The sequence below is a fragment of the Rutilus rutilus genome, assembly GCF_951802725.1.
Source record: "Rutilus rutilus genome assembly, chromosome: 14".
NCBI lineage: Eukaryota > Metazoa > Chordata > Actinopteri > Cypriniformes > Leuciscidae > Rutilus > Rutilus rutilus.
The window spans coordinates 19698841-19720196 of NC_140219.1; the positions used below are offsets into that span (position 1 = coordinate 19698841).

Sequence of the window (21356 nt, forward strand, 5' to 3'; positions counted from 1 at the left end):
CTAAGAGTTTGCTAATTGGGAAACTACGGTAAACATAATTTCATGGGTTAAATCAGGCAAAGATTTCATCATAATATTTCAGTACTTTATTGCTAAATGAGTTGCACATGAAGAGAATGGGTTCAGAGTGTAATTTAGTGTCAACCTGTTTAACATACTAAACAAAAACAAAAAAATAAACCCGTGAATAAAGAAAAATGTGACATGCATCATACTACACAGAAAACTAATCACTACAGAATGCTGTAGCATAACAATAAGGATAGACAATTGAAATAAGGGTTAGATATTAATCTTTCCATCTACCCAAACTAACAGCTGGCAGTTTGTCTCAATAATACTTGAATATGTTCATAATTTTGAACAATTCCATACAGTAAAAACCTAATTTTCTTTACAAAAAAAAAAAAAAAAAAAAAGTACATCAGAACTGTATCCCTCTTATTTGAACCTAGAATACAACAAATCTTTAAATGAATTTTAATAGGAGGGACTTAATGAACAATGGCATGGAAGTGCATTACATATAACTTGTCAACTATGACAATAAACAATAAATATTTTGTTCTTAATGACCGTTCATCATTTTCCAGATGCTTTTTTCAACCAAAGTTACCTGCAATATACTAATACCAAGGACACTCTCACAGTGCTGTTGTCAGTCGCTACAAATGACTTTTCAAATCACTACATTATTTGGGATTGCTTATGTTGCACCTTTTATGACAGTAAGTAAAAGTTCAGGCAGTTATAAAGTGCCAATAATACATCAAGCCTAGAGTTTTCACAGTGGCCCATCTCCCCATTAACCCTCCATGCTTGTACATAGCACACAGGCAACCTCTCAGTGGTTTCCTCCCGCGAGATCAAGCAGTGACCCTGCAGCCTCCTGAGCCTCTGCGTCAAGCTGCAGTATCTCAACCGTCTCCAGGTCCAGCTCTGCGTCTCCTGGAAGAACCAGGTACTGATATTGCTGATACTGATAATAGTGTAACTCAATGTAACCGCTGTCTGCCAATGGATCTTTCTCTGAATCCTCGCCAGCAACCTCTGTAAGCTCCACAGACTCCATGGGGACCAGCTCCTCATGATCTGGTATCAAAGAGTACGGCGGGTTTGAAGACAGAGAATCTAGATCTGAGAAACAGTGAGAAAGTGATGGAATTAAGAGAATTGTACCATACAGAACAGGACTGAATTTTGTGTGACAGTCACTCTATGTGACTCTTCTATATGAGACTCACAGTTGCATCATTTTTTTTAAAAGGGATAGATCACCCAAAAATGAAAATGTTGTCATTACTTACTCACCCTCAAGTTGTTCCAAATCTGTATGAGATTCTTTCTTCTGTTGAACTCAAAAGAAGAATGTTTGCAACCAGACAGTTGACGGTAGCCATTGACTGTTATAGTAGAAAAAAAAAAATACTATGGAAGTCAATGGGGTTACAAAACATTCTTCAAAATATCTTCTTTTGAGTTCAACAGAAGAAAGAAACTCACACAGGCTTGGAACAACTTGAGGGTGAGTAAATGATGACATTTTTGGGTAAACTATCCCTTTAAATAAATGTCTTTCATTCACACACACACACACACACACACACACACACAAAAAAACACACTAACAAATACCAATTACTGTACTGTTGCATTATTGTTTAATTAGTAGTATATGGTAAAAGATGTGTGCAAATGAAGAGTAAACTGTCCATTATGCGAGACATCTTTACTTAAGTGACCCTGTAGTAAAACAGCCTGACACAGAGAGGACGGCCATTATGTCAGTGGCTATAAGTTGCTAGGGTAATGTCTGGCTGTTACCAAGGCAACAGCTCACAAACATACCGTGTCTGGGAAAAGAGGATAAAAAAAAAAAAGTGCATGCAAGAGAAGCTAGCACAATATCATACACTACCATTTAAATTGATCAAAAGGGACAGTAAAGGCATTTATATTGTTACAAAAGATTACTATTTCAAATAAATGCTGTTGAACTTTCTATTCATCAAAGAATCCTGAAGAAAAGGGTATATTGCCAGCACAACTGGTTTCAACATTGATAATAAGCCATGTTTCTTGAGCAGCAAATCAGCATATTAGAGTGATTTCTGAAGGATCATGTGACACTGAAGAGTAATGATGCTGACAATTCAGATTTGCCATCACAGGAATAAACTACATTTTAAAATATATTCAAATAGAAAACAGTTATTTTAAATTGTAATTATATTTCACAATACAACTGTTTTTACTTTATTTTTTATAACATTTATACAGCTTTTGAACAATAGTGTATATACTTGTAAACGTTTTTTTCAGAACATTTATTTTCTGTTTTATGATGCTAGATTTAATATATTTTTATTATTAACCTCTATGGATGATATTCTAGGTGTTTTGGTCTGTTGTGCTGTAATTAATTGATTGTTAGTATGACAAGCTAAGCAAAGACCAATTTTTAGCCATGGCTGGACACTAAACTAAACTATAATAATTGTGATTAAAAGAATAAGTGGTTAGTAGATTTTCATTAGAGTTAAGTTGTGACTGACCTGAAATTTCCATGGTCTCACTCAAAACGTTCTGCCCATTATCAGTCGCCTCCAACCTGTTTCAAATGGAGGTCAAATATGCTTGTATCAGTATCATATATCAAAAATGAAAGAGTCATTTGTTCATCTGACATCACGCATATTAAATCAGATAATTCAATATTATGCATCATACAGGTGGTGTATTAAAAGAAAGCGAATCAAACTCACAAAACAGGCTTGTTCAACAAGTTGCTGTTGGTACGATGGCAATAATGTGTTTTCTTAAGAACTTCCAGAAGAGCTGGCCGATATTCTGGACAGACACGCCACAATGAGCCCTTTCCAACAGACTGTAAAACAATACAGGAATATTTGATTAAACAAATGAAGCCATCTATATGAGAAGAGATCAGAACATTCTGATTAATGTGTTTTGGAAGTAAAGGGGTCTGACGCACCTGACTCTTGTCTCGATGTATTCGTTGGAAGCTCTTGCTCAAGGACAGGTTGTGTCGGACAGAGTTCCTCCATCCACCCGGAGCCTCTCTATAGTAGGGAAAGTTGTCGACAATCCACTCATAAATACCTTTCACAGGGAGTCTCTTCTCAGGCGAGTCTTCTATTGCCATGAAGATGAGACTGCTAAAAGAGTACGGGGGTTTGGCAGGGGAGGGAGGCAGCTGTTGGGCAGGAATGGGCTCGAAAGTCTGAGGCAGTGTCGTGATTCTGGGAAGGGGCTGCAAGGGCAACAGGTTCCCTCTTTGATGCAACCAGCTGAGGCAGGTCAGGTCATCCTGGTCAGATACTGTGGAGGGACTGGGGCAGTGTGATCCTCCATATACCTGAGGGGTTGATGAAAAGTGAAGATAGGAGGCTGGGGTGGTTGGGGAGGAAGGGAGGGACGTAGGCAGAACAGCGGCAGGCTGTGGAAGAGAGGGGGATAAAGAAAGAGCTTCTGAATGATTTTGGGGGGAATGTAGAGGAGAATGGGGTGGCAGTGCTTGTGTGTCTTTCTCCATCTGTTTCCCAGCAGCAAGATACAGGTCCACACATTAACCTGTTGAACTGTAGAAACACACAAACATCTTAATATTAATGCACCGTATATATTATGTACACACGTGCAAACATGTCCTTTAAAAAAAAATTCTTTATCAAAACAAGCACACTCTGATTTAGAAATTGTTAAATAAACAAACTTATAGGTATTAAACTCAGGAAGGAGACTGTAAAAGTCATTGCCCTTCCACAGAAGTATAATTTCTTTTACAGTACTGAGTACACAAGCGAGTAAATCATTGAGCAAGGTAGTCAAGCGAGAAATTACATACCATTCAACTGGTGCTAAACAAACACAGCCTAATTAATGCGAAATATGAACAGGCTTTATGAAACAGAAATGAAAATAGTTCGACTATTCTACCACAGAGAGCAAAGCCACATGGTCTATACACCTGAGAAAATGGCGCAAGAATATTAAGTTACATTTAGAATAATTACCCAAGCATTCATGCTCGCATGAGCGCTTTATGTCAAGACAAAAGAAGGGCGAAAACTTACCTAAACAACTGGGTCTGAATTTATAGCATTCAATCCCTTATTATTTTCTCTTATAAGTTTAAAGTTTCTGTAAAAGTGTTTAAATATCTGCAAAAGAAGCTGTTATGCCTCGCACTATCCCGTCCTGTCTGCGCTGTCCTTTCCCACGTTGCCTTGGAAACCAGAAGGACGCTTTGCAGCCGGCGCGCCTCCTGCGCGACCCCTCCTTAAAGAGACAATCAGCTGGATGAAATAAAACGCGTTTGGTTTGATGTTTGCCGTTGGTACTTATCTATGCGATAGAAAAACATCGTTTGTAATTCTAACATGGTTGCAGGATTTTGCCCCAGAGTGTACAGCGCATGATCTGTCACAACAAAAGTCAAGTATTTTAATTTTCAAGATGAAAACAGTTCTACACACCTCAAAGGCCTAAATTATGGACTTTATTTTGCTATAAAGAGGAAAACACTGCTATTCATGCACAGATAACCAGAAAAGGGCACTTGAGTTGACCATGTGTTCACCAATTACACATCACACAAGAATCACAGCACTGGGCAGATCGATTAGCATGCTTCTTAAAGGGATAGTTCACCCAATTTTTTTCCATTTAATCACCATTATGTTTTTCCAACCCTGTATGAGTTTCTCTCTTCTGTTGAACACAAAAGAGGATCTAAAGAATGTTTGTAACCAGACAGTTGACCGCTCCCATTGACTTCCATAGTGTTTCTTTTCTTGGAAAAACATGAGGGTGAGAAAATCGTAATTTTTGGCGAACTATCCCTTTAAAAAGAAGTCTGGATTTTGTGACACTAAAGCAGCATGGCAAAGTCACAAGAGCAGTCGGATGGTCATTTTCCCATTTTCTCCATGTGAAAATGGCAGAAAAACACAATCCCGTAAAACTTTTAGATTATATTTTCAACAACTGATCTGCAGATGAAGCCAATATTGAAGATCAGTCCACATAAATCCTCTGTGAAAAAACACAATCATGGTAAGTCACTTTTTTTTTTAAACAATGCTAAAGTTTGAAGCCATCCCAGTCCAGCATTGTCATTTTATAAGTTCCTTCATAGTATAAATACTGTAGGTCATCTGACCAAATGAGCGGTGAGCCAGTAAATGATGATTGGCTGAAAGGCAGCAGATGCCACAGTTATGTACAAGCGAAAGCGGGGTTTGACGCTCCCTCCTGCACCTATGGAGTCTGCTGAGATTGAAGAAAGGATCTTCATTTTTAGAGAACGAACCTGAAAAAAAAAATGTAAAGAATGAAAAACTTAAATGCGTAAGCATCACTTTTAAACAAATTCCTAAACAAAACTCACAATAAAAAACATGAGGGCACAAGAAGACCAAGCAAGAGCAACAAAGTAGCCATCACTGCCAAAGAGCAGTCCACACAACACTGTTAAAATCATCCTGAAAGACAAAGACAAAAATAGTTTTTAATTCTATATAAAAAACACATAACCCAATTACAAACTAGGCTCTAATACAATATAATATCCAACAGAAACATACCCCACGTATTTGTATCCACTGTAGGCAACAAGGTCAAACGTTGAGAGGTCTGTGTGAACGGTGAGCAAGTAAAGACTGAGCAACATGACTAGAACTTCAATAATGATCCACACCAGAGCTGTGCTTGCACACAAACCCAGAACCTCTGGACTGAACCTGAACATGTAGAGAAAACAAACAAATCCATGTCATATTAAACATTTATGAATCCCATTTAATAGGGTCACATCAGTGTTACTGAATGTAATAGGCTAGTTGACTAATTATTGTTATACAAATCCAACAGGATGTCTATAAAATGACACATCAGTGTGCTTCTCCTATGATAATCACCATTACTCACCGTTTCTGGATTCCTAAAGCCATTCCTGCCAGCAAAATGTAGGTGATAAAAGCCATTGCTAAATGAAAACAAAAAAAAGATTTGATGAGGAAATCTACACTGAGCAGATAACTCAACTAATAATTGTAATATAATAACTAATAATAACACTACAAATCTATAAATTCACCAATACGCTGTTTCTGATCTTACTATTATGCATAATATATGCAGATATATGTCAACAGATGCAAATGCAATGTAAGCATAGTTTTGTTGCGCACTCTCAGGCCCGGTTTCACAAACAGGGTTTAGATTAGGCCAGGATTACGCCTTAGTTCAATTGTGGCATTTATGTAGCTTTATAAGTTTAAAAAAAACATTTCTACAAAACAATGGCACTGACATATTGAAAAAGATATATAGTGCAAGTTGCTTTCAGTTAAAACAGCTCAAACATGCATTTTAGTCTGGGACTAGGCTGAAGCCTTGTCTGTGAAACCGGGGGAATACGTCTTTAACAAAGCCTAGTACTCAAGGGAGCAGTAGAGTTCCCTTCAAATGTCTGTGCCATCAGGACGTGTAATTATTCGGGTAGCTAGCCAGTTATAAACATGTTTATAAAATCTAACTTACTCACAAAGATTCTCTTCAACTGCTGCTCTGCCATTACCTGAAAAAAGTGACCTGGCTGACTGGAGAGAGAATACTAGCCGTAGGAGGAGACAGTTTATGGAAATGTCCACCACATCGGCACTTGTGGTAATGCTGAGAACGCAGAGCAGACTATGCATTGTGCTCTGACGCATTTTTAGAGTGCAGTAATTCACAAGATTGAGCTTGAGCTTGCATTCAAATACTTGCTTAATGTTTGTTTTGGGCCTTAGAGAAACTCAAATTATTTTCAAGATGTTTAATAATTTATGTTGTGCGCATAGATCAGTGATTTTTCAGATTGCTCAAAATGAATAATAAACATCAATTACTGGGTATGTAGAGATCTGGAGCATTGACATCATGGCGTGGTGTGAGAGGAGCGTCCCTGTGGTAACGTACTTCCCAGTCCTGATCATATCAGAGTAAACGTACAAAGAAAAAAAAGCAAAAGATTATATTAAACCTGGTCAAAGAAAGGCAAGACAAACCTTTTAAATAATTTTAGATTTTCTGCATGAATTTGGGTGATGCAAGACAAGTTTGAAATTAATTTATGATAAAGGGACAAAATATTAAAACTGATTAAATAAACTTTGTGCTCCATTTAATCATTTTTAGTTTTAAGAATATTTGGAGACAAAAGAAATTGTCAAGCAAACAAAGTAGTAATTCTGATTCAAATGAGAAAATAATGTTAATAAACATTAATTATCTATTTGATTTAGGAATTTACATTTTACCTGATGTGTGTATGGGAAAATGAGAATCATCAGTTTCTTCATGACATATTTGGTATCAACTGCAAATAAATTCTTCAGCTTGTTCACTGGCATGAACCGGTTAATCTGCAGAATAGATTACAGGGTGGACAAAAAAAATAAAAAAATAAATACACAAATCAAATTAATTACAATTTTTCAGAAGCCAGATGCAATGCATGATTGATATCTATAGTTAGATCAGTTGTTTCCACACATTATCATAACATATCACTGTGCACCTCCCAAGTCAAACATGGCATCTCACCTCTTTGTTCACAATATCCTTGCCTTGATTGGCAAGTGACGAGCCATACATCATGGCAGCATTGGCCATCGGATCTGCAAAGAGGTTGCCCACTCCAGGCTCTTGACCACCCGCTGACACTTCAGCCATATTATAGCCTGAACTGTAGTAGTTCTGATTGTTCATTGGAGGAGGCCCAGAACTGGTGTCATCAAAAAGAAGTGGACCCCCACTGGGTGGAGATGCTCTGGCTCTGGGTTTTGCTGCATGCCATGGAGAAAAACAATTATTTTTATTTGTATTAGGCTATTTATTATTTTTGTACGATGAGAAATGACGGATAAAGCAACATCCCCTTTGCAGAACTCACATAAAATGTATGGCTATGCTTCTCAAATAATAGGATCCTTCTTTCCATTTTTTATTTTTACTATGACCTGTGGTATAAAAGCAGTCCATACTAATTACATGTGATGTGGCAAAGAGTACACCCAGCACGTCATCAAACTAAGATATCTAATTAGTTTAAGATAACTAATCAGTTACTCTACAGTCTGCATTGTACTTTGGTGCCAAACTGCACGTGATGTATTCATTTCAGACTTTGCTGATTTTAAAGTACAGTATGTAACGTTAGTTGTCCACGTATGTCAAAGAACAACAATCTTTTGCCACGTTCTTTCATACGTACTTGCCCGGTGTCCATGCTGTTGAAAATCCATCTTCTCTCCTGCTTTGAATTCCAAAAAATAATTTGATCAGCTTCACCAGAAAAAAAATCTGCAGTCTAAGCGATTAAAGTCTCCCCACTAAAATGTTGCATCTGATGTCAGCAGCATCAGACTAGTAATAATATACTAGCTTGCTATGTTGCTAATCTGAAAGATGACTAACAAAACATGTCCGATTAATCTTAAATGTGATACCAAAATGATTACAATTACATGTATCTTCATGCGGATACAAACGACTGGTAGTCACGTATAATATAAGTTTGAAATATTGTTTTTTAAATAAGTTCTCATGTTAGCTTATACTCACAGATACGCCTTCACCCTAACACCCTCCTCGCTTCGCTTCTCATTGGCTGATGACAAATGTGCCTGCGTGGCAGAGATGGAAAACATCATAATTCCATTGGTTAGAATGACCGTTGCGTAGACTGAAGTTCGTGCATTTTGATTGGCTGCAAACAAAGCAATCAAAAAGGTAGTAGCGCTGCGTGGTACTAGGCAACCGAAAGGAAAATACCCGAAAGGATTTTTTTTTTAAAGTCTATGATTTTAACACAGTAAATCAGTTGCGTATATTAAGCTTCATCCCTTTTTTATTTCTTACATTTTCTCATACGTTTAATTAAATGTGTAAAAGGACCATGGCTCAATGAATATTTAAAATAATATTTAAAAACAAATACAAAATAAAAATAATGGTCTAATTAAACTCACTCAGTAGGGGTTAGCTAGAAAGCTGATTTGGTCTGTAGTTATTGATAAAATAGTTTATTAAACATATTTAAACATTCTCATAACAAATACATGTGATTTATGCTTCTGATGCTTAAAAATAATCATAGGTCATTTGATTTGTAGAGCCACATTGATTAAAAATAATAATAATTGGTGACATTTAATTGTCAGTATTCTCATAAAAGTGTCAAATTACAACTTCATAAAAACAGAGCTTCAACTTTTATGCAGGAAAATGGTCCACAAAAACTCTTTTATAAGTCTGATAAACTGATTTGGACATAAAGAGAGCGATTATCTTAAAGAAATAACTGCCACAGAGTTGTCCTTTTTCATGTTTCACTGTTTTTTTGCAGTCAGTCATGAAGTTGAGACACCCGAATATATTTGTTGTAATAGGCCAAACAATTGAATTAGAATCTTTTATGGCCTGTTGAAATGATGCGTAATTTATTCAATTCATGTCTTTAATGTCACATTTAAAGTCAATTACTATGAGAATGGAAATCATTTAAATAAAAGCATTCATACATCATAATATGCAATAATTACACCTAAGTGTGTGAGAAATAATACGCTTTTTTTTTTTCAGGTAAACTGTAAAATTATCTGGTATCATGCTGGTTATATATCATATTTTTGTGATAAATGAAAGAATAGCAACATATTTGGTTGGATACGTGTAATAACTGGCATTGGGGAGTGCCCTTAATTTCTTAGTGTCCAGAACGTCAACATACGTAAATAGCTTGCATCAGTACCAAGCCTTGAGTAATAGCACATCCTATCTCACTGGGCAAGAAGCACCTTGCCTACATGTTGAGGCATGTTGCAGAGAGTTGCAAAAGGGGTGTGTCATCACAGCATTCCATTCTGCTTATGTCATAATTCACTTAATGAGGCACTAACACTCTGGACAGAACCAGATTTTACCAGAAGAAATCTGAAACATGTACTTCAAAATACCATTTAAATAGGGGGGTGGGGGTGGAGAAAGCAGATAAGCAGATATATCCTGCAGTCTTTTGGTTTCATTTTTACAAACGTTTCATTTGGCACAATCAGATCAGTGTACTGAGTGCATTGTAATAGTCCAAAATGAGTCATAATGATGCTGAAAATTATGCTCATATGTTTTGAAAAGTGGTCATAAACAACAATGACTGTATTTGAATGGTAATAAAAATAAAACTTAAAATATCTTTATTTTCTTTTTTGTGTTTTCACAAAAAACAAGAAAAACATATTTACAGTATGTAGAAATTGGCACTGTAAATTCAGGAAGTACGAATGATGTCAGAGGGACCAGGATAAGAACTTAACTAGGTCAAAAATGCCACCAAATGTATAGAAATTACCCAAGCAGATATTAAAATGCCCCTTGTAATAATTTGTACAATTTTAATACTTGGTGATGTTAGCCTTAAAGGGAAAGTTCACCCAAAAATGAAAATGCTGTCCTCATTTACTCACCCTCATGTTGTTCCAAACCTGTATGACTTTCTTTCTTCTGCTGAACACAAAAGAAGATATTTTGAAGAAAGTCGGTAACCAAACGACTGATGGACCCCATTGACTTCCATAGTAGGAAAAAAAAAATACTATGGAAGTTAATGAGGACCAGCAACTGTTTAATTACCAACCTTCTTTAAAATATCTTCTTTTGTGTTCAGCAGAAGAAAGGAAATCATACAGGTTTGAAACAACATGAGGGTGAGTAAATGAGGACAGCATTTTCATTTTTGGGTGAACTATCCCTTTAATTGTTTGGATTTAGAATTATTTCAGATGATTGACTCAGAAGCATTTAACAAAGGGTCACTACTGTGTTTTATATGGTGAGGGAAAAAGTACTCTCATAAGATGCCAAAATATTTTTCTGACACTGATGTGAACATTGTAACAGGAATTGGACTGAGTGAGAGCAACTTACATAAAAAGCACAGGCTTGCTCCAAGTATCTTCTATGATTGTAAAATGTTTGCGCTTAAAATAAACCAGATTGCAGGTCTACGGTGAACTGCCCAATCATTTGTGGTTTTCAAAAGAGAGAAGGAAAGGTCATGAATCAAGATTTCACTCCCTGACACGATGAATCATTTTCCCTTTCATTGCTGTAAGGATGATTCAGCTAAATTGTGAAAAGCAGTGAAAATTGTTTCATGACCCTTCATTCATTCATAGCATTCATTCAGTGTATAGTGCTTTAAAGTGGTCTCTCCACAGGAACGTGCTGAAACCTCAATGTACTTCCCTTGTGGAAGATCAACCACTCTCTTAACATTTACTCATCGGAAGAGTACGTGAACTGCTGTGTGTGACCAATTAAATGTAGACCACACACTTCTTACTAAGTGTTAACATAAACCCACATGCTAGTTCAGGAAAAATTATAAAAATTAATTAAAAAAATAAAATTAATACTAAATTATAAAAAGTGGCTGTAAAAAGCTCAAGTTTCGATTTAGAGATGAGAGCGCATATCACTAGCTCAAGCAGAAGGAGTTCCCGGAAAAATCCAAATATGGTCATATACGTAATCTTCCATGTGACTATACGTCATTGAAAAATATCAAATATACCGGCTGCACCATTTCCCGTAAGATGGGAGGGGCGAAAACTGAACGGCTCTTGATCACATATTTATTCTTGTGAACACATGGAACCACCAGTCTAGCAGAAAACAGAACCGCGTTATATATATTCTAAAACTTTATTTTTTTTACATGTTATCCTATCGCTGTATGGAATATGAACATTTTGAACGTTGACAGAAACGTCTAAGACTCCCCCAGGTGTATCGTGGTGGATTCTACCGCTTTCCCGCAATAAGGTGGATTTTTAACTTGCTTTTGAATTTCGCGTGAACTGTCAGTGATATAAGTAGGAGGAACCTTTTCGGGAAGCAGACCCAGAAAAGAAAGAAGCAACACAGAGTTTCACAGACTTAGACAACAGTTTTCCTTGGATTACTAAAGAGTAAACGGCATACATGTACAACTACGGAAACTTGGGCAGAGGAATCGACCGGACCTTCCCAGAAAGCAGCTCTGGATCAGGCTCGAGCTCTGCATCTCTCACTACAACCACTGTCACAACTCAACAACAACACCACCACCATCAACAACAACAGCAACAACAACAGGTAAGCGTCTTTTATATCATATCTAACAAGATAATAATGTTATACTCTTTCAGGAATTTAAGATTTCAAAACAGTTTCAATTAACATTTAACCAAGTATATATAATAATTGACAGTTACAGTACCATTTTCATTGTTCATTAAAGATAAATTACCTCAGTGATATTTTAAAACTAACATATCATTATACTTAAAATGCTTAGCATATTATGTATTTTAATTAGAAATGAGTTGTAATTCATATTCAGGCATGTTTGAATTGACATGAAAAATGTAATTCCATACGTTTTAAATATCATTGTGGACCCCCTGGAGTACAATTAGAACCCCTGGTTTAAATTGTATTGACCAAATAAGAGCATACAGTAGTATGAATAACAAAAATGTTATTATCTTTATAAGTGTGATTGCCTATTCAGGTTGGTGTTTATATCTGGGTGTTTCTGCAAATAAAACAACAATGGGTTTTTGCGTCATAATGAGATATAATAAAGTCTCCTCCTTAAATCTCTGATGCCAGTGCCTTGGTAACTGATCAAATATTATCTGTGTCTCCTGTACTTTAAAGCAGAAGTATTCTGTGGCAGGATCCAGTCAATTTGTGCCCAGTCTTAATGCTATAACTTCAAACCAGGACCTTCAATGGATGCTTCAGCCCTCCCTTCTGGGCACCCCAGGGCCATCCAGGGCACTTCGACCATCTTACCCACTGCCACCAAGAATCCCATCTATGAATCCTCAACTTACTCTATCACATCTGTCCCGGCCAGGTGTTATTAGAGCAGCTACAGCTGTCGGCAGCTCAACAAGAAGCAGAAATAATGAACATGTAAGTTTAATTGTCAGTCTGTCTACGTGATGAGTCATGACGGGAGACTGTGACAGCATGGTTTGTCACCATGTTCACCTGTCATCCTCTCCATTTTTTGTCAGTGGTCTTGGCCAAAACCAAACTCAAACCCAGTCATGCGTGTATTCTAAATCAAAGCGTGGAAGACACAGATTGTGTAATATCCTGTTGTGAGTCTGTAGTGTGTATGTGTGATCTGTGAACGTGTTTGCTGATACATACAGGGTGTGAATCTCATTTGGGCTTATTGAAGAGTGGGAACTATGTATTGAGCATAGAATAAGACTCTTAAATACTTATGATTTTATAATATGCTAGATACTAGACAGCATCTACCGAGGATGAATCGCAGAGATGCTCGATCGATATTAACTCATGAAATCCTTCTTGACTCATGCATCCAAGTCTTGAGTATGGCAGTGTGAGACTGAAATATTGAGACAGGAAATGGGATATCATGTGATTCACTGGAGTAAAGGAATATGACTCATTCCTGAGTCACTAGGGTGTTTGCAGGTGATTCATCAGTACAAGGACAGGAAACTGCAAATGATGCTCACAAAAGAAAGAGAGCGAGAAATTAATTTACAGAATATAAATTGATTCATAATAGAGATGAAAATTGCCATTTGCCTCAGAATGTAAGGTAGTTGATGATTTTTGCAATATAATTAAAAATCTCATCCCCTAGATGGCAGTATTTCCACAAGTTTAACAACTATAAAAATTGAGTTGACCATGGTTCCAATTAGATACAAAGATTTATATATATTTTGTATTTTATACATTTCCTACCTGTGTACAATGTCAAACTACCTCATGAATATGAATTTATTTACACGTTTCTTACATTTGCTTTACTTTCTTACTCCAGCTATCCGCTGAGGAACTTGAGCGGCGTAGAATTAGAAGGGAACGTAACAAAATGGCTGCGGCTAAGTGCAGGAATCGTCGACGCGAACTGACTGACACATTGCAAAATGTAAGTTAATTTAGCTTCATTTGACATTTCCTTTCAATTGAAATGTCTTTGTATTTCTTGGACCCAAACACTGAACGTTTCAACTTTTCACAGCAAACTGACCAGTTAGAGGATGAAAAGTCACGTCTGCAGAAGGAGATTGCAGAGCTTCAGAAGCAAAAAGAAAAGCTTGAGTTGGTCTTCGAGGCCCATAAACCCATCTGCAAAGTCCAGGACTCTGACTCGGACTCTGACTCCAACAGTGACCTCCCATCACTGAGTGGAATCAAGATTGAGCCTGCGGACCCTGATCTTCCTGGACCCTCTGGAGAATCAAAGAGTTACACCAAGCCTAAAAACCCCAAACCCAAACCCAAAATTACCATCCCACCTCCAGCTTCAGCCTCCACTGTTACCAGCATACCTCTAGAATCAGAGTCTCTTCATACTCCTGTCCTCATCTCCACTCCATCTCTGACTCCCTTTTCTGCCAGCCTGGTCTTCAGCTACCCATCTTCGATGGATACCAGCTCAGCGACTTCATCCCAAGCCCTCAGTCTCGCCCCCTCTCAACACGGTACCAGCCAGCCTTCTCGTAACCCTCAGCCGTGTGGTGTCGCTCATCGCCGCAGCAGCAGCAGCGGGGATCAGTCAGATCATTCTCTCAACTCACCAACCATCCTCACCCTTTGATTTCTCAACGTGTTCATGACTTCCAAAAGTGTCCTTACTACTACATGCAAGCATAAGCAAGTACTGCATGTGTTATGCTTTTATCTGTGTATTCTGTTTACCTTTATTAATGGCTATTATCAAGTCACTTAAATGCATTATAAGAATACAGAAGCACGAGTTAAAGGTGATGTGTGTAACGGTTTTGACGTCCCAGCTTAATAGGGAGACACAACTATGCCATTCGTTGGCTGATCAGTAATACTGGCTAAACCAGGAGCATCTGTTGTCCAACCTATGACAGACAGTGTGATTTGTTTCAGAAAAATGGTCTTTATTTTTGCCATTTTAGTTGGTGAAAGAAATAGTGGCGCAGAAATTACACACTTCACCTTTATGCATGTGTAGTGCAAAACGAGAGGTAAAAGCATCTTTCATATGAAGTAGACTGAAATCATCACAGCACATACTGTATTTATATATATATATATATATATATATAACACTGAAAAGAAAACTGACTGACATTAAAGCCCATAACGTTTGACTAGTGGCATTAATGATAATATTATTGATATATATTCATTTATTTTAACTACAGATTTAGCGTAACATTGATGGTAGTGTCGCAGTTAAATATCTGGCCTACTAGCAAGTTTGTGAGCACAACCATTATGCCTTTCAGGAAGGGATGTTTAAAGCAATTTTTAAAGATTGTCTATTAAGTTATTTATTAGTATGTTATTGTTCATTTTAGAAATGTTATGGTTTCAATTGATGGATCTGAATTTGTATTGGTTATACTGTCTTGCTGTGCACGGTTGTGGATTTACACAGCCAGCGTAATGCTATTTCTTTGTCATGTCATTTTATGTTTTTAACCTTGGTTTTAAGAAACATAATGTTATAATAACAGTGTGTGCTGAATAAGCTAGTTTGAAAGAAACTGAAGGGATGCAGCCTATACCTGGTTCTTCACATACAATGCCCGCAACACCCACATCTCAACACTGAGAACGTACACTTCAATGACCGGTTTACTGTTACACTGGTTAAATTATATTTGACCTTCACCAAACACTTCAGTGGCTACACTACAGTGGGTTTTCCCTACAAGTACAAAAGTGAATGATTTCGCAGGCCAGTAGAAGTAAATTATTAAGATGGACTGTATTGGATAAACTATTGCTTGACCACATATAGTTTTGTATTTATTTTTGAAAACGAGATATTTTTTTAAATACTTTTTACTGGAAACATGTTGCATGCTGTTTAACATCAAATAAACAATTACTGAAAATATGTGCTGCTATTGGGAATACTACACAATATTATGACTTCTGAGATGTTTTGTAAAATAATAGTGCCTTAAAATTAGCAATTCCATTTATTTCTATTCTGTATGAAAAAGCTGTTTAAGTTTTGCCCCTTCAAAAGTCTTTTTGTAGCCGTAATGTTATTTCAGGGGGCACACGGATATATGCAATGAAGTAAAGGCTTAGTAAGTTACATAATGGAAAGTGAGCAGGGGTGTGAGGAGGGGTTAAGCGCGCAGTTTCCTAGTAGGACGTCAAAAAAAGTTCAATGAGTCACAAACACATTTGCCTCTGAACTGGAAACAGTTGTTAAACACCCTCCTCTAACAGTGTTGATCTTAATGTGATGTTTTGAAAGAATAAACAGAAATCAAATTTCTACTCAGGACAAACTTTCTGTGTTTTCTTTTTCCGTTTCATCTGCATGCTTGTGCTTATGGGAAAAAAAAAATCATGTGCTCTGCATGACAAGTGTGCGAGGATTATTAAAATAAAAAAATATTATCACACTTAAAAAGGGGGTTTTCACATCCATAGACGAATAAGTCTAAGTGTGAAAAATGTTTCCAAAAATCTGAAGAACCTTTTTCCACTATTAAAGGACCTTTAGTGCAATGGAAAGATTCAATTGATGTTAAAGTTTCTTTGTTTTTTATGTATCCTTTATTTTTAAGAGTGCAATTAATAGCCTATGGTGACAAAAAGATGGAAAATACATTAAAAACAATTAAAGATGAATAGTCTGGATAAACAAAAGTGGCAAAGTAAAAGAGTGCGTATGAGGTAAAAGAGGCAAAAAACATAAATATACAGAGAGCATATTAAATAAACATGGCGACCCTATTTCCTCCACACTGTGTCCTCTGTTATCGCTCTGATTTCAAGTGAGTCACTTAGAGGGGACATGAGAACATATGATTGAGATAATGAAGAGTTTGTACTGAATGAACCGGCGAGCACATGTTCTGCTGAAAGGACCTCTGTATGCCAGTCACAGTGAAAGTATTTCTGGCTCCGGTGCTGCTGTGCAAACAGCATGCCAAAAATAAAACAGTGAAACATCAATAAATTAAGGCCTGAGCTACAGCATGACTATGGCCTCGTTAAGCCATGGATGACAGGGGAAATTTCATTATATGCTATATATATATATATATATATCATTTCTTTTTTTTTTTCATGGAAAGTGAAAGTATGAGGAAAAAAAGATCAGAACAGAACATGGTGTGTCAGTCAAGTGTATTTAAAGCTATCTCAATTACTATGAGCATAGCCTGAAACAAAGCAAACGCTAATCAATCAGAGAGCTGGGTCTTGTAGCTATAAAACTGAAGTCATTGAAATAATACTGATCATATATTTGGAATAAAAACATGTACAACAGAACAATCCTAGGTAGGAGGGGTCTTGTAGAATGCAGCAAATATAACAAAAATGACTATAATAATAACAATATATAGCACAATAATTTTAAAACTACATTTCTTTCAATGTTTTCCCCTCCAAACATCAGTGTCAATTCAGCATGTATTAATTAAAGTCTTGTCAAAGCAACAACTGAACACAAAAAGCTTTGTACAGTACAGCTATGGTTAAAGTGGGGTTAATGCAAAAGAAAGTTCATTTTGGATTCAGTGCAGAGCACAGTAACACTGTTTAGTGGAGCACACGTCACTACATCTAGTGAATTATACTGTCCAGTTCAAAATAAACAAGAATTAACAATCTCATACTGTAGAAAAGTGGTCTAGTAACATGTGCATTTCCAGTGAATCATTCTTGGGCCTCCACAATAGCGAAAACAGCCATATTATTTCACAAAAAAATCTGATCTGCTTACAATGGAGGCTTTGCTTTGCACAATCATTTGATACTACCAGTTCCTCTCCATTGTTGAAAATGATTCAGTGCTTTTTGTAAATGATCTCAAACAGATCATTATAGTATATGGCTCTAATCAGTAAAAATGTGAATCTCTAAAGATTGAAGATTCATTGCAGCCCTGTCATAGTGCATCATAGGAGAAACATCAGCCCGTGAACAGATCAGTGCACAGTAAAACCTGGTAAAAGTTAGCAGTTTCTCCCAATGTTGTTTAAAATGTCAACCCCAAAACTAAACCCTAATTTGCCCCTATCTACAACCCCTGTAAGAGATGAGAGGGAAACATTCCAGCAACACTTGGAAAAACATACATTCAAATAATGCTACTAATACGATAAATAGGCCTGCAGGAAAATGTATAGATTTTGAAACATGGTGGATGGTTTCTAGAAAGTTCAAGCCGGTAGACCGTCTTAGACCCGAATTAGACCAGTTTGTCATATCATTTTAAGGTGGTCCAGATGGTTTTCGACTAGCTTAGACCAGCAAGAAACCGGCCACCATGTTCCAAAACACAGCTTAAGGGGAAAGTGATGATTTACTCTCATTCATTCCATACCAAAACAAAAGAAGATATTATGAAAATGCTTATGTTTCTGTCCAAACATAGGGATTCCCAAACATTTTTGTCAGCTGAAAAATTGCCCTAAAATATTTTTTTTATTTTGTCTTATTTTAAAATTATTTTAATTTCACACTTTTATAATTTAATTATTAGCTTTCATGAACCCCTTGCAGTTCCCTCACAAACCCCCAATTTGTGAAGCCTGTACGGTAAAAGTCAATGGGGTCCAATTCTGTTTTGGACACCTAAGAGTTTTATTTTATGGATAAAAACAGTTCTTCAAATGAAATATCTTCACAATATCTTCATTTGTGTTCTGCAGAAGAAAGAAAGTCTACAGGTTTGAGAATGACATGAGGGTGAGTAAATAAACACAGATTTTGCATTTTTGTGTAAACTATTTCTTAAAGATGGATTTTCCAGCAGGAGGACAGGTTTGGAAAGAAAAGGCTGTCACTTTAAAGCTTAAAAATAATTCTATTTTGTCTGGCACCCAATAATTTCCCTCAAGTTTTAAAGGTCTGCCAACTATAAAATGTTAATCAATGAAATATAGAGAAACTGTACTTATGGCATCAAAAGGCCATGAGTAAACTAGCCTACTGATGTCCTGGTCAATTTTTTTTCCACTGAAATCTGAGATGTCATTTCCAGAAAATGTAAACTACTCTTGTAGACAAAAAGTCTGTCTCAGCATCAAGAGAGAAGGTTAAGTAATATGGCTCTGCTCCTCTCCTTCAGTCATCTGGTGAACACACCAAGTGCAGCTGGTCTGGACTGCCAACACTCCCGGTGCTGGAGCTCCCGTCACCCACATCCCGGGCCACCATACACGGTATGTTGAGATCCGTGGAGCCACCCGGGCTGGAATCACTTCTGCTCACGCACTCTTCCTCAAGCACCAAACAAAGTTCCTTCAGATCCAGATTCTCCTTCACCAGACCGTCCTGCATCCGCTCCAGGTCGGCGAGTTTCTTGAGGTATCCGCCGAGGTCCTCGCGCATCACTTTGGCCGCGTGATGGCCGAATAGTTGCCACTCACGCGCGAGCTTCTTCACTTTCAGACGGTCGTCGTCCAGAAAGCAGCATAAATCCCGAAGTTCCTGGTTCTCCTCTTGCAGCCGCTGGTTGATGACTTTGAGTTCCCTGATTTCAAGCAGATGTCCCTGCAGTTGTTTATTGACCTCCTTTATTAATCGGCCGCGCTGTATGAGAGCGGACATCTTATCCGATTCTTCTTTGCGGAGTCGATTCACCAGCTCTTCCTTAGAACAAGTCAGCAAGTCTTCATCGGACATCTTTGACAGCTCCCGGTTCAATATTTCACTGTCGCTCCCCATATTGTAGACAAATTCACCATCAATTGATATTACAGCGGTTAAACTACAAAATAAGTCTTACGAGGCACATGAGATGTCTGTCACTGTAAATGAATCGCAACATTCCTCACCCAGGCACGAAGAAAACGGCCATTTCCTCTTCGGTCCGATATTTATAACCTACAATAAGGGAAAATCACAGTTCTTATATGCAAACAGGCTTGTCTTTGACCATGTTCAACGATTAAAACAACAAGCTCATCCCGATTGTAAAACACTGAACAGGCCTAACGTTACCTCTCTCTCTCCTCGGTGTTTTAAATCGTATTTGGCAGCATTAATTTCTCAGTATTTGGGCTTCTGGGAAGCACTGAAGCTCAATCGCGGTTGTTCCTGCTCCTCGGGATGGGATGAGAGGTCAACAGAGAGGTTTAAAATAATCCCCGTGGAGCATCTCTTCTCTTCTGTATTATCAGGGATCACAATGTCCGTCCGCATCCGTCTCTCTCTCTCTCTCTCTCTCTCTCTCTCTCTCTCTCTCTCTCTCTCTCTCTCCGCCCTAACTTCCACTCATTCCAGTGCAATCCACGGCATAATCACGTTATTATTTACTGTCTAAATAGGCAAGATATCCAATCGCTAGCGTTCCTAAAACGCGTTATAAATATGAAAAATAAATAAATAAATCAGAGTCAAAATGTAGGACAGGCAGGTTACACTAGTGCTGCATGCGATTGGTCGGTTTTTACCAAAAAACTATGCCGGATAATCCGAATCAACGAGGTTGCCTGCAGCCTGCGGGTTTACTTCGTGGTGATTCCTGAGGAATTCGCTGAGATGTTCCTTGAGATTAGTGTTTCCTTTGGCGGTGGTGGTGGTTGGAGGCAGTGATGTCTTCCCTCATCTCCTCCTCTCCTCCCCCTAGCTGTTCTCTTCACCCCCTCCCCTCTTCCCTTACCGTAAAATCTGCACTGTATCCTGGCTAGTGAGAGTTTCCCTCTCACAGCTGTTGTCTAAAGCTCCTACCACTGAAGAGATACTGTATTTCAAAGGCTATTGGTTTATGTTGAAATATCTCTGGGTGAGGTCTTCCCACTGCGGCGATGAGACTGCAATGCATACACACGGGACACACACAAAACTAACGGAAAGGGTGACAAAAGCTTTTTCTCTACTTTAAGCCATGGTATTTAGCCACATCCTTCCTCCCTGCTCTCCAGCACAATTGCTCGCACGAGGACATAACAATGTGGGTGTTAACCAGGGCCAGGGGTGAGAGGGGGGTTGCTGGAGTGAGAATGGAAACAGGCCACACTTTCGGATAAACGAACGGGAGGGGTGAACAAAGGCATGCAAGACAATAGGGGAGAGGTGCAGAATAATAAGGACATGTCAAAAACACGCTTGCGCTCCTTTGGTGGATTCAGTTAATTAATTGCAGTTTGGGTGCAAGGAAAACATTTAGATTTATGTTGCCTAAACTGCTGCGCAGGGGATTAAAAAGTAGCCTATACATATTTAACATTATTGTAATGAAATATCCAATAATAAGCTGGTAATGATGGAATGGTTATAGGCTACTT

The 21356-nt window shown here is 37.7% G+C and overlaps 4 protein-coding genes across 8 annotated transcripts; 1 reads left to right on the top strand and 3 right to left on the bottom strand.

Moving 5' to 3' along the window:
- Nucleotides 1-66: 66 nt before the first annotated feature.
- LOC311303213 (forkhead box protein N2-like) lies at nucleotides 67-4152 on the bottom strand. 2 transcript variants are annotated; one of them, XM_084429537.1, is made up of 5 exons: nucleotides 4098-4152; nucleotides 2996-3602; nucleotides 2766-2887; nucleotides 2556-2611; nucleotides 67-1137 (listed from the first exon to the last, which is right to left on the bottom strand). In XM_084429537.1, exons 2-5 carry the CDS (start codon nucleotides 3554-3556, stop codon nucleotides 845-847), a joined length of 1032 nt encoding a protein of 343 aa, XP_084285663.1. In that variant the 5' UTR covers nucleotides 3557-3602; nucleotides 4098-4152; the 3' UTR covers nucleotides 67-844. The 2 variants fall into 2 exon arrangements, with proteins under 2 accessions (XP_084285663.1, XP_084285662.1); XM_084429536.1 differs by lacking the exon at nucleotides 4098-4152 and having other exon boundaries at nucleotides 2996-3696.
- Nucleotides 4153-4502: 350 nt separating this feature from the next.
- Nucleotides 4503-8707, bottom strand: yif1a (Yip1 interacting factor homolog A). Of its 3 annotated transcripts, none has more exons than XM_084429539.1 (9): nucleotides 8635-8707; nucleotides 8285-8323; nucleotides 7615-7856; nucleotides 7329-7433; nucleotides 6918-6996; nucleotides 5953-6010; nucleotides 5610-5765; nucleotides 5414-5507; nucleotides 4503-5335 (listed from the first exon to the last, which is right to left on the bottom strand). In XM_084429539.1, exons 2-9 carry the CDS (start codon nucleotides 8313-8315, stop codon nucleotides 5177-5179), a joined length of 924 nt encoding a protein of 307 aa, XP_084285665.1. In that variant the 5' UTR covers nucleotides 8316-8323; nucleotides 8635-8707; the 3' UTR covers nucleotides 4503-5176. The 3 variants fall into 3 exon arrangements, with proteins under 3 accessions (XP_084285665.1, XP_084285664.1, XP_084285666.1); XM_084429538.1 differs by having other exon boundaries at nucleotides 8285-8326; nucleotides 8635-8700; XM_084429540.1 differs by lacking the exon at nucleotides 8635-8707 and having other exon boundaries at nucleotides 8289-8413.
- Nucleotides 8708-11556: 2849 nt separating this feature from the next.
- fosl1a (FOS like 1, AP-1 transcription factor subunit a) lies at nucleotides 11557-16388 on the top strand. 2 transcript variants are annotated; one of them, XM_084429684.1, is made up of 4 exons: nucleotides 11557-12207; nucleotides 12775-13035; nucleotides 13931-14038; nucleotides 14132-16388. In XM_084429684.1, exons 1-4 carry the CDS (start codon nucleotides 12055-12057, stop codon nucleotides 14708-14710), a joined length of 1101 nt encoding a protein of 366 aa, XP_084285810.1. In that variant the 5' UTR covers nucleotides 11557-12054; the 3' UTR covers nucleotides 14711-16388. The 2 variants fall into 2 exon arrangements, with proteins under 2 accessions (XP_084285810.1, XP_084285811.1); XM_084429685.1 differs by having other exon boundaries at nucleotides 12778-13035.
- Nucleotides 16389-18582: 2194 nt separating this feature from the next.
- Nucleotides 18583-20595, bottom strand: ccdc85b (coiled-coil domain containing 85B). Its single transcript, XM_084429822.1, has 2 exons — nucleotides 20071-20595; nucleotides 18583-19953 (listed from the first exon to the last, which is right to left on the bottom strand). Exon 2 carries the CDS (start codon nucleotides 19792-19794, stop codon nucleotides 19192-19194), a length of 603 nt encoding a protein of 200 aa, XP_084285948.1. The 5' UTR covers nucleotides 19795-19953; nucleotides 20071-20595; the 3' UTR covers nucleotides 18583-19191.
- Nucleotides 20596-21356: the final 761 nt, after the last annotated feature.